This window comes from Dermacentor silvarum, chromosome 3 (genome assembly GCF_013339745.2).
Source record: "Dermacentor silvarum isolate Dsil-2018 chromosome 3, BIME_Dsil_1.4, whole genome shotgun sequence".
Taxonomy (NCBI): Eukaryota; Metazoa; Arthropoda; class Arachnida; order Ixodida; family Ixodidae; genus Dermacentor; species Dermacentor silvarum.
The window spans coordinates 190106220-190119823 of NC_051156.1; the positions used below are offsets into that span (position 1 = coordinate 190106220).

Sequence of the window (13604 nt, forward strand, 5' to 3'; positions counted from 1 at the left end):
CAATTCGTGCAACTAAATCAGCTTCCAACGACGACCGCAAGAAAACCAAATGCGCAGTCAATCGTGGCTCTTCTATCTCACTGCGTGAAAGTGTTTCTTTTCTTTTTTTCTTTTCTTTCCTGGCGTTGAAAGGTCTGCATACGGCTTTGTCAGAGCTTTTGTGTCAAGGCGAAGACAGATGACACAAAATGAAAAAAAGAAGGAAGGAACATTAGCTGGCAAACGCAATCATCAATCAGACGCGAAGAAAAACGGCCCATTCCTATATATAGGACGTCCTCGCTGCCGGTCAGGTCTCGTATTTGATGCGCCCCGCTAGCCCCTTAACAGAAGTCACTTGTGGAGCGTTCACATAGCGGAAAAAATGCACGAAACTTCGATAAAAAATGAAGACGCAGTAAATGCACGGAAAAACACAGATAGAAGTGTTCATGTCTACGTCTCTATCACGTGTAGGAGTATGTCGTAGTATAACTCTCGTTATCTGCTGAAGCATAAATTCTAGCTTGTCCTTTCGTGTTTAGGGGTGCTGTAAATAAAGATATTCCAAATTTTTCTATTTCGTTTCTACAACCAGCCATCCACGTTGGTCAAATTGTTTTTCGGGCCACTTCCCTTGTATGTCACGCGACGTCAGGAAAACTGCCAAAACTCCCCACCTGACATGGCGTGTAGATACTGATTAGGCATGATTAGGCCGAGCAAAAGAAAAATAATTCTTTCCGATTCTACGCCTTTTCACCATCAGCCCTCCAAAATTGGTCAAAAGCTTTCGGGTTGCGCCCCCTTCACCTGCCTGTCACGCGACGTCACAAAACCACGAAAACTCACCGCGTCGAAGTGACGTGTACGCAGTAAAGACGGATTAATATGCCCAACAAAATTGAGTTTTTTTAGGGGCGAAGCTCCTTATAGCGGCACCCGTTCGTCCCCGTTGTCGTAGTAGTAGTGTGTAACCAGCCTGAGAAAAATGAGAAAAAAAGTTCCGAAGTTGTGTCCGTAGCGCGGAATCGAACCAGGGACCCCTCGCTTCCGAGCGCGCGGCGTTAGCCCACTACGCCACGACGCGGACATGGACACACGCACCACGATGGCAATAAATACCCAACATTAACGAAAGGCCGCGTTTCTAGCGCGTTTCTAACGCGTTTGTGCTAGCGCGTTACGGCCCGTGTAAGAAGCTGGTGTAAGACGCTGTGGCCTCTCCGCCTTACCTTCAACGCGTTTCGATCGCGCTGCCCAAAGCGGTGGCAAGTCAAGTTCAAGTCGAGGAGCGTTTATGAATACGGGGGGTATACTCTCTCAGCAGTCATGTTGAGAGAGTATACTCTCTCAGCAGTCATGTTGAGAACGTGCACCGCGCAAACGCGGTGCACGTTCCGGCATGTGTAAATGGCTGCGTAAGACGCTGTGGCCGCTCCCCCTTACTAGAGAGTACTGCACGTTTCTAACGCGTTTGTGCTAGCGTCCCCTTAAGCGGGAGATCCGATGATTCCCTCCGGAGCTTCGCCCACTCATCATCATTCACCCCGTGGATATGCTGTGATTTTTTTTTTCGGAATAGCCGGGGACTGTCCCGTTCCGTAGCGAATAGAAGATGGCTGCCCGCTTATCACTCTGGCATTGGCTACTCGGAGCCGCCAAGGAGAATGGATTTATTTGCGTATATAAGAAACATTGTTGCGAGGCAGTGTATAACGTTGTCGAGTCCTTTTAGCACATACACAACATCGCTCTGCCAAATTTTCTTCACTGAAGAACCATTTTAGCTGCATTATTAGCCCCCCGTTGCACGCCGCCACGATTTTCTACCCGACATACCGAAAGCTGACCAAGAAGAAGCGGGCTAATCGCATACGCTGGCATCATCCTCCTCATCCGGTTATCTACTTTCACTGCGGTAGTCCGGCCCCATCGAAACTTTCTCCACTTTTTGCATGCTCCTCGCCAATTATTTTTGCATAGTCAGCCAATTAGATCAGAAAAAAAAACATGTCAAGTAAGGCAATGCTGTTCGCTTCAAAGTAAACAAAGGTGACCTCTTGTAAGCTAGCAGAGCGTTTCATTGCCTTGTTCTAACAACGCTGCGACTCAGCGCGCCCGGTGCTTGAGTCGGCAGTTACGTAAATTTGACGTCAGGATATTGGAATAAAAACAGATTGGAATAATTTTACTTTACACGGCCTTTGGTCTCGATCCGAGTTGGTGCTTAATGCGGCCATAATTCATGAGCTGGAAGAGCCGTGTAACTCTAATAAAAGGCACAAGTTAGCCACCTGAAGCTACCTATAGGCATGGACAGACATTTCCTGTGCGATCTAAGCTACGATATCCCACAACGCCCAGAGACACAGCAGAACAAAAAGCCCCCATGGGGCCCGCTAGACCGGGTAAGCGTCGACCCGCTATATAGTACCTAGAAACATGGGAGCATATGCACACCCGGCAAAACGGCAGAACAGAGCACGACAACTCGGAAAGGACGCGGAAGACAGGATCGTAAACATGGACGCAATTTCAACCAATCAAAGCTTCGGAAAGGGACAGCAACCGAATGTACGTCGATATGATGGGGCCCATGCACGCTGCAAGCATCGCCTCACCCCATTCAAGCGATACTTACGACCGTTGTGGAGGTGGCCACCATGCCAAACCTACATGAACGGCGCCTGTTCATTCAAACCAAAAGCCTGGCTGCACGCAGGAGCCCCGCAGCCTACACATACAACTATGCCTGAAAACCGCGATGCACTTCGTACCACTTATATAGACGTTGTTGTCTGTGTCTTAATCTAACTCTTGGTTCTAACAATGTTGCAATGTATTAAGTAATATTTTGCTAGCTCTCCAACTACGGCGACGTCTTACGCAAGCCTTTTGAGTATAACGCTCTCAACAGCTGTCATCAGTGGCGCACCGACCGGGGGGGGTTCGGGTGTTGTAACCACCACACCGACGCGTCCAGCCCCACCAGTCCAACGTATAACTTCAGCACTCTGTTCACATTGTCATTACAATTCAGGAGGTGACTAGAGGTCGAATTTGTCCGATTAACACAAACACTGTATCGCTGTCTCGTATTTATTCATTCACTCTTAAATTAGTTTGAGTAAAACGCTGAAGAAATAAACATCGTCATCATCCTTGGTGTCATTATTATAAGTATTAGGCATTTTATTTTGCTGTTGGATTCCTCTGGCTTAAGCAAGGAAATTGCATATTATGTAAAGTAATTGCTCCCCCCCCCCAAAAAAAAAAAAATTTAACCCCCCCTGGCAGAGATCCTGGGTGCGCTACTGGCTGTCATTCATTCATTCATTCATTCATTCATTCATTCATTCATTCATTCATTCATGCATTCATTCATTCATTCATTAAATATTAGATAAGAAATTGATTCATTCGATTACTCGCTCCTTTCTTCATTCCTTCCTCCTCTTTCTTCCTTCCTTTCCTTCCTTTTTGATTTCTTTCTTTTTTTTTTTTCATGCAGTAAAATACTCTTATAGAGTGATTGCTTTTATTTTCAAACTGTCGCTCCCATCCATTCTCGTCTATCAAGTCCTTTCGGTTACAAAACAAGACGGAATGAACAGCTCTGCTCTTGCATTCCATTCAGCATGTCATTCCCTCTTTTAACAATGAACGCCTAGCGGTTTGACAAAGCGCCGTTTCGACTAGCAGACGGAAAACGCCTCTTCTTGTCAATATTTGTTTTATCTTCTCTTAGTCTTGTTCCCTTACTTTCTTTTCTTTGTGCATTCGACGTATTAAGGCGCACAAAGAACCTCTATTTTGAACACGGACACCTAGCTTGGTGGGTTTGTGAACACGCGACCGAATCAGTTCAATAAGGAGAAGTTGAACTGATGTATCCAAGAGCCATAAGCACAATGACGATGTCTGCTTGTGGGTCTTCCTTGACTGTGATAGAGTTCAGGGGCCAATTTTTTTTTTTTTTTACTGTATAGTGTCTGTGCGTTAAAGGTTTCGATGGGCAACAGCTTTGTGTCGTATACAAGTATACGCCTACTCCTACGAAAACAACGTCAAACACGCAACATATGTAAAAGAAGCTCACGAACAACCCTTTTCACTGCATATTTGGCGCCGTACCTACGTCATGGACGACAAACTAGTCACCTCGTACTTTCTACAGTTGAACCATCTCGCTCTGGACTTTCACAGAGCTTTTACCATAACACTGACAAGAATTATCGATGCGTTGAACTACGCCGGCGTCGAGCCACGCATCTCGCGATTTTTCAAGCGAAGCTTGTATACGCTAGCCTGCGCCGGCTCATAGTAGTCCCAGAGTAGTCTATGGCTCAACAGCAAAGGAAATGCGGGTATGAGCCAGGGATAAGAAATAAAAGAAAGAAAGACAGAAGGAAGGAAAGAAACAAAGAAAGAATGAAAGAAAGAAAGGAAGGAAGAAGGAAAGAGCAGGTTCGGGGAAAGCTGCGCCGGCGCCGGATCACGTCACGCGCGCGACCAATCAGGGTCGTTTGGTGTGTCGCGGGGAGGGAGAAGGAGGAAAGGGGGTTAGGGCGCACTCCGCCGCGATTCCCTCTCCTCAGATCAGTTTCGGCACCCGGATGGGACGGCTTCGCGTAGTGCGTTCCGCCGAGGAGCAAGTTGCGTTTGAGCAACGGCGCCGCGAACTCGCTCGGGAAAGGGCTCGTCGTCGACGTGCCGATTGTAGCGTGAAAGCTTGCGAAGCCCAAACGAGACCTCGAGTTACGGACCCCGAGTTGCGGGAGCGCGATGTTGAGACCAAACGTCAGCGAAGAGCCGCCTACGCTGAGTTTAGGCCAAACGAAGCGGAAGGCCTGCGCCAGCGTTTGCCATAAGCTTCGCTTACCCCCATTTCCTCGACAGGGGAAGGGCTCTGAGTTTCTTTTTTTTTTTCTTCTGGGGGGGGGGGGGGGGGGGACAGCGCATAAATCGAGTAAGCCAACGTAGCGAATGTACAAGCATGTGTTATTAGGAAGAGCCGTATCAATGACACGCCACTTCCGCATAGCACATCATTTTGCCATTTTGCCAGCGATAGGGACGGCGGGTCTGCTTAGTGGGTGTCCCAGGAGGAAATGGGAGCGGTTGAGAATCAGTCTTGAAAAGGGGCTGGTTTTGCGACTGAAAGGGTAACCCTCAGTATTGACTGCAATCGAAGACGATACCAGAGAACCATGTGTCTGAGTGCTTCAAACTGAGTTGCAAAAAAAAAAAAGAAGAAATGCCTGCTCAAACCAATAACCAAGCTGCGCGCAGGGCCCTTCGCAGCCTATATATATATATAAAGAAACTTTGAAACTGCCCTGACGAAGAGAATTCAACTCTCGAAACTGTTGGCATAAATAAAAGAAACGTTAAGTGTTCGTTTACCACAACGCTTCCATTGTGCCATCATTTCTTCAAATAACAACTGGCCCATTGATCTCCTATATTCTCGTAGATATACAGGGTGTCCCAGCTATCACGCAGATTAAAAAAAAATAGGAACGGTGTTACGCGAAGGAAACCTAGCGCGTATTGTTTCCAGTGCAGTGGTGTAGCCGCCAGTAATTTTTGCGTTACTAAGATTTAATTAGCTAATTGTAATTAATTATCTAACTCGAGAAGTACTGTCCTAATTATCAAAGTGTCAATGAGAAAATTGTAGGGCAACATGAGAAACTCCCGATACAGCTTTCTGTTGCTCATTACATGCTACATAAAAGTGTTTTTCCTAGTCTGAAAGAAGCCCGCGAATACACGCAGAATTGCCGCACGACAGGCCGCTCGAGGCACTTTGCGTGTATTCGCGGGCTTCTTTCACACTCGGAAAAACACATCTATGTAGCACGTATTGAGCAACAGAAAGCTGTATCGGGAGTTTTTCATGTTGCTCTACAACTTTCTCATTGACACTTTGATAATTAGGGCAGTAATTCTCGAGTTACATAATTAATTACAATTAATTAAATAAATATCAGTAACGAAAAATTACTGGTGGCTACTCCACTGTACTGGAAACAATGCGCACTAGGTTTCCTTCGCGTAACGCCATTCCTATTTTTTTAAATCGTGCTGCGTGATAGCTGGGACACCCTGTATATATATATATATATATATATATATATATATATATATATATATATATATATATACAGGGTGTTTCAGCGAACACTTTCAAAATTTATTTAAGGTTGCCTGTGGCAGATAGCCCAATTCTAGTTAATGAGGTGGTCTCCTCGAAGAGGCGGACATTACTTGCACGAAAAATTAAAATGCATACTCGACTAATTAACAAACATTTACTAATTAAGTTTTTAACTAATTACCTGATGGCCCATATTGCAATCTACAAATTGTAGCCGAGGAATTCGCAAGGCGGATCCACTTAAATAATTCTCAGGATGACACCAGTTTCGCGATATTAATTCCTGAACTTGGCGGAGAAATGCATTGGCGTTCCAGTTAATTTTGTGCTTCCATGCATAAAGCGACGTTTTGTTAAGAACCTAACTGGAACGTGAATGCATTTCTCCGCAAAGGTCGGGAATTAATATCTCGAAACTGGTGTCATCCCGAGAAATAATTCCAAGTGGATCCGCCTTGCGAAATCCACAGCTACAATTTGTAAATTGCAGTATGATCCATCAGTTAATTAGTTAAAAAGTTAATTATTGAATTTTTGTTAATTATTCGATTATACATTTCAATTTCTTGTACAAGTAATGGCCGCCTATTCGAGTAGACCAGCTCATGAACCAGAATTGTGCTATCTGCCATAGGCAACATTTAAGTATTTTTGAAAGTGTTCGCAGAAAACACGCTGTATATATATATATATATATACAGGGTGTCTCACGTAACTTTAGCCAAACTTTAAAAATATGCAAATGCCACCTAGCCCAACAGAACCACGGTAATGCTGTTTGCGGTCGCTTAGAGATACTCAGAATATTTTTTTTGCATTCCGCCTAATTCGATAATTAGTCTTAATTAATTAATCAACTTCTGAAATATTAAAATTAGATGAAAAGTGTCAATGAGAAAACAGTAGAGCAACATGAAAAACTCCCGATACAGCTTTCTGTTGCTCAATACGTGCTACATCAAAGTGTTTTTCCGAGCGTGAAAGAAGCCTGCGAATACACGCAAAGTGCCTCGAGCGGCCAGTCGCGCGGAAATTTTGCGTGTATTCGCGGGCTTCTTTCACACTAGGAAAAACACTTTTATGTAGCACGTATTGAGCAACAGAAAGCTGTTTCAGGAGTTTCTCATATTGCTCTACAATTTTCTCATTGACACTTTTAATCTAATTTTAATATTTCAGAAGTTGATTAATTAATTAAGACTAATTATCGAATTAGACAGAATGCAAAAAATATTCTGATTATCTCCAAGCGACCGCAAACAGCATTACCGTGGTCCTGTTGAGCTAGGTGGCATTTGCATATTTTTAAAGTTTGGCTAAAGTTACGATGAACCTTATACACTTAATTGCACATATGACCGATTACAAAGAAAGCCTAACTAAAATAATATCTATGCAGTTAGCATGATTAAGGAAATAACTGTGGTTATGTGTTTCCTGGTAAGAATGGGTGGCTGCCGAGCCGGTGTAAATTGGATACTGTGATTCTCTCTGCGAGTAAGTCATACTTTCTCGCCTGGGAAATTTCAGAGAAAGTTCACTAAAAAAGTTCAGAGCACTAATTTACGAGCGTAACCCAACTTAGTATGCAAAATGAGTGAGCGCTGGCCATAACAATCTTGCAGGAAGGGGCACGCAAGCCCAAACCGATTAGACCGGCTTCTAAAGGAGAGCGTGATCAAAATAGTTCGTACTCACCACATCTCGAAGCCGAAGTCGGTACTCGTGCTCGATTCTTTCCTTCTGCAATCGAATGGCCTGCACAAAGAAAACAACGGGACGGGAAGCGTTACCAACGTGTCGCAGTTGCACAAGCAATAAACGCATGCGCGCACGTACACATGCACGCACGAACGCACCAACAAGTACACACACACACAGTCCCCTTTCCATCCCGCTCTTTCTCACACTCCCCCATAAACACACACATAAGTAATTTTGCATGAGACTGCGACACTACGCTAGTTTGCTGCAGCGCGGTATTATGGCGCCATCTAGCATGCTCTCGACAAACGCCGGTTGTTGCCTCTTGGCGTCCGAAATTTCCACGTGGCAGCCGGCGCGCGCATATCTCGGAGGCGATGGCTGCTTTAGAGATTTCGATGCGCACATTTGGGCTTATTGCTTTTTTTGTTTTCTTGCTTCCATTTATGGGGGCATGGTTAGACACATAAAACAGAATGGGCTTCAGACAAGATGACACGAGCCATTGCTAATGTTAGCCAGAACATTCTAGTACAAATAAAATGGAAATAAGGAGGAGGAGGGGAGAAATGGAAGAAGTATTTAGATATGAAATGCAAGAAGGCTAACCGGATGACTAGCATCTGGTTTGCTACCCTACAATGTGCAAAATGTAAGGGGATATAAAGATGGAAAAAATGTGGAAAGGGAAGCACGTGCACGTGACGGACGGACGGACGGACGGACGGACGGACGGACGGACGGACGGACGGACCGAACGAACGAACGAACGAACGAACGAACGAACGAACGAACGAACGAACGAACGGACGGACGGACGGACGGACGGACGGACGGACGGACGGACGGACGGACGGACGGACGGACGAACGAACGAACGAACGAACGAACGAACGAACGAACGAACGAACGAACGAACGAACGAACGAACGAACGAACGAACGAACGAACGAACGAACGAACGAACGAACGAACGAACGAACGAACGAACGAACGAACGAACGAACGAACGAACGAACGAACGAACGAACGAACGAACGAACGAACGAACGAACGACGAACGAACGAACGAACGAACGAACGAACGAACGAACGAACGAACGAACGAACGAACGAACGAACGAACGAACGAACGAACGAACGAACGAACGAACGAACGAACGAACGAACGAACGAACGAACGAACGAACGAACGAACGAACGAACGAACGAACGAACGAACGAACGAACGAACGAACGAACGAACGAACGAACGAACGAACGAACGAACGAACGAACGAACGAACGAACGAACGAACGAACGAACGAACGAACGAACGAACGAACGAACGAACGAACGAACGAACGAACGAACGAACGAACGAACGAACGAACGACGAACGAACGAACGAACGAACGAACGAACGAACGAACGAACGAACGACGGACGGACGGACGGACGGACGGACGGACCGGACGGACGGACGGACGGACGGACGGGCAGACAGACAGAGGAGGGAAACCACATACACATGGAAAAAGTAAAGAAAGTAAACGATGGCTTCGTTCTCAAAACTGTCTCATCGTCGTTACCGGCCGTTGATGTAAAAGAAATGAGCGTCTCCTCCCCCTTCTCCTCGCTCAATCACTTCCAACTGTCGGGTGAGCGAGATTGAGCCGCCAGGACTGATGGACCGCTGGAACTTTAATCAGACAAGACACCGCTTTTTTCGACAAATCTCGGAGTGGGAAAGCAGAGATAAGCAGAGCTGCAAGATTTAGGGAAGCCAATGAACCAGCAACCAACCACCGTCGTACGTTATACCCAGCGCGAGATCTACCGCCGAGAGTGACTGATCGGGAAGAGGCGGATTCGGTGTGCGCGACAGCCAGCAAAGAAAGACGGGGGGCCAATAATAAAGTAACGGGACCGGAGAAAAAAAAAAGAAACGAACGAAATAAAAAATATCAGGAGCGAGGCGAAATATAACGCGGTGTGGCGGTTCATTTTCTTCCACTTGGGAGCTCTACACAAACGGCTAAGGCGAACGTGCTGTAGGTCTTTCTCGGAAAACTGGAAACCAGCCATATTACTTTGGGGAGTGGGTTTGGTAGAGGGCAGGGCTTGCAGCGAAAGAGTGCCGTGCCGGTAGGCAGAGTCGATCAAAAAAAGAAAACCATGACAAAAGAGGAAAATAGGCTGCCAATATATCCGTATTTGAGAGCGGGCAAGACCTATCCGCGTGGCCAGAAGAAATGAAGAAAAGCGATGTTAAAATGGAAGGGAAAATTAGTGCCCCTCTCGCGTTACAGTGACCGAAGTTAATTACTTTCTACGTCACAACGTTGAACGAGCTGTCTACGGTACACTTTCCGGGAAGCAGGAGTTCACTGAGCTGCGAATGTGTGTATATGTATATAGAAGTGACCGCGTAAAGCGACAGAGTCTCTCGCATGGCGTGTAATTGAATATTTGCTCGTAATAATTGATGGTGGCATACATCTCCGAGCTACACCGCGTGGACTTTGAACGCGCCGATATTGCGCGGTTTCTGAATAGTTTTCACCCGCCTATTTTTTGTGTGTTTTTCAAACTTGCGGCTAAGCACACGTGCTTTTGCAATACCCGTCCTTCTTTCCCACTAAATATGTATCTCTCCCCTCCACCCTCTCACTCCCCCTTCCCCTTTCCTTTTGACCGTTGTATACGACCAACAGCCGTCGGAAACAGGTGCACATACGCGGAAGGCGACGGCTGCCGCAGCTCAATAGGGAACGCAACCACGTCCCGATTCACAGCGATGAATCCCAAAATACCTACGGGAGCATGCGAGGCGCATAACTCCTTTTGTGTGCGCCGCCTCCGTCACCACCCATGAAGCCAGCTAAAGAAAGAAAGAAAGAAAGAAAGAAAGAAAGAAAGAAGAAAGAAAGAAAGAAAGAAAGAAAGAAAGAAAGAAAGAAAGAAGAAAGAAAGAAAGTAGCGCGGAGCGCTGGCCTAGCGAACAAGGGGATGCGTCGGGTAACCAACAGCCCGCCTTCTTCTCATGGAGCAAACAGGGGCCTCGAGGTGGCCGTCACGTCGGTTCGGAGAATCTACAAGCGAATAACCGAAACAGTGAAAAGGATAAATGAATAAAGTACAAAAGGACAAAAGAAAGGAAACGTTAGAAGAGCGACGAAGAAACAGCGGGGAAAGAGCAGGTCGAGGCGGAGCGTATATAGGGATAGCGTGCGGATACGCGGCGTGATGAGATGGCCAGCTGGCCCGCAAACCAAGCGCGTTTTCTTTCGGGCCCTGACCGATGATTGTAACGCACCCGATGCGCGCACCCGTGCCAGGAGTTGGAGAAGCAAATCGATGCGCGCGCGCTCTCGTCTGCGTCCTCGTCGTTTCGAAGTGCACCGAGCCCGCCGACTGCCGCCACCTGAGCGCGCTCGCTCGGGTCTTTTGTGCCTCGGTGATCGCGCAACCGGCTGTCGGCTCCCTTTTCGCGGTAACCACATTCGGCGTTCAAAGAACGAGGCCACGTCGAAAGGGTCAGTCCGGCATTATAGCTGCTGCCTCCCCGGTCTTATCGGCTAGGAATGCATATTCGGACGGCGACGGCGTGGCGAGAAAAGTTGGAGCAGGCAGATGGGTGGTAAGGTAAGCGAGGGCCCCCCTGTAGTCTTCCTCACCAAATACACGTAGCGCAGTGAAGGCTACAGGGCTCGGCTTCAACCAGTCAGTAACGAGAAAGACGGCTGCGCCTTCCAAAAGAAGGGAGGAAGAGGGCTTCTCCGATGTGAACTTTGAACTTGATTCGCAAAAAGTAACACTTTTCGTGACTCGGGAGGACCAACAGAGAAAGCTGCCATAAATGACAGCTTGACCGAGACACCCCCGTTCCCGTCACTACCAGAGAGGTAACGCAAAGAAAGAAGAGCGTTAATATAGATTTGTCACGGTAATTTCTCTCAGGGTGCATAGAGAAAACAAGCAGTAGCAGATCGAAGTTTCGCACACCCCGAAAGCAAGTAGCAGAAATGTAACATATGATTGTAGTTAACACGAACCACTATCACACAGCAAAGAGCATATGCACGAAACACAGGAATGTAACATAGGAGATGCTGGAAATGTAACGCAAGAATCCAAGTACTGGAAATAAATATCGCGCCAGCAAACAGTATAAACAACAGACAATGTACGCTGCTAATCATTCCGTGACGCTTTCTATTCAGTCGGCGTCCCGCGAAGTGCGATCAGAGGTGGACAGTGTCCGAGGAGCCACGTTCTTGTTTTAAGGCGAATAGCTTTCGTTGGCTCTTTCGGCCGTTTTCGTGGTTGGCCGGCGGTCGTTGGTAAGTTGGTAGGTCGGTGGTCGTAGGTCAGTGGTGGTCGAAGTTGGCAAGGAAAATGTTCTTTCGTTCACTATCTCTCAAACTCTTTCGCACTTTCATTTGCTCGTTCGTTCGTTCGTTCGTTCGTTCGTTCGTTCGTTCGTTCGTTCGTTCGTTCGTTCGTTCGTTCGTTCGTTCGTTCGTTCGTTCGTTCGTTCGTTCGTTCGTTCGTTCGTTCGTTCGTTCGTTCGTTCGTTCGTTCGTTCGTTCGTTCGTTCGTTCGTTCGTTCGTTCGTTCGTTCGTTCGTTCGTTCGTTCGTTCGTTCGTTCGTTCGTTCGTTCGTTCGTTCGTTCGTTCGTTCGTTCGTTCGTTCGTTCGTTCGTTCGTTCGTTCGTTCGTTCGTTCGTTCGTTCGTTCGTTCGTTCGTTCGTTCGACCGATTGATCGTTGAGGCTATTCGCTTACCCTGACAATAATCGTCCATGGTTTCTGCACATTTATCTTTCAGATTGGCTGACACACCAGTAGCATTCGTTTGCGTTGCACGGAATCCGTGAGATGGAGATAGACGGTACTTGACGGGCGAGGAAGCGGAAGGAACAGAAGATGAGAGTTACCTACGCCCATCATCTACACACGCCGCAAAGTGCGTGTGTAGATGGATTTTGGTTGCGCTGATGAAAGAGAAATGCATATTTCGTTCGATGTTTCTCCGAAAGTGGAAGGTTCTTCGTTGACCAACTCGTTGAGTCTAGTAAACGCAGCTGTTGGTTTTGTTAGGCTTAGTGCTTGGCCTAGTCAAGGTAATCGTGGACCTAGACAGTCGACCCTGTCGACTAACATTGCGAAATAGAGCTGAGGTCTTTATACTATTGTCACTGCAATTGCTATACGTACGTGTTTTTTTTTTTCTTGCATAAGGCATGCAATTGTGCAAAAGTATTAAACATGTAAGGTAGGCCACTTCTGTGAAGCTTGACCTGCCAAAATTATCAATGCCTCTCAAATTCCGCATTTTTAGTAGCCAGAAAAAGACGCCACAGAAACAGGCGGTATGATGGAGGCAGGCAATTACAGAATGCCCAGCAATGGGTAGTCCGCACTGCAGCAGAACTGATGCGGTTGTACAGTCCCAAGAATAGGTGAACGCAATGCGCCGTTGTATATATATATATATATATATATATATATATATATATATATATTGAAGCGAAAGAAAACCTCAGATAGATCGCGCAAGTTGTCCACAACAGTTGTTCGAACAGACGAGCCACCAGGACAGTCACGTCACATTTCGTATGCCAGAAACCACACAGTCCGCGAGGAAGTACGGGCCGAAAAAAGCTGCTTCTATTTGCGCCGCTGATCACTAAGATGGCTGTGCAAGCGTCTTCTCTCGCTTGGGAGTGGCGCGTCTTTCTTTAATGCTGTTTTCAATTATCCGGAGTGG

General features: G+C 46.7%; 1 protein-coding gene across 1 annotated transcript in view; it reads right to left on the bottom strand.

Annotated features, from left to right (window-relative positions):
- The window catches only part of LOC119446299 (uncharacterized), a 394554-nt gene that overhangs the window by 145261 nt on the left and 235689 nt on the right, over positions 1–13604 (bottom strand). Inside the window, 1 exon segment of the mRNA XM_049664068.1 lies at positions 7844–7903. Coding sequence (XP_049520025.1) covers positions 7844–7903 — 60 coding nt within the window.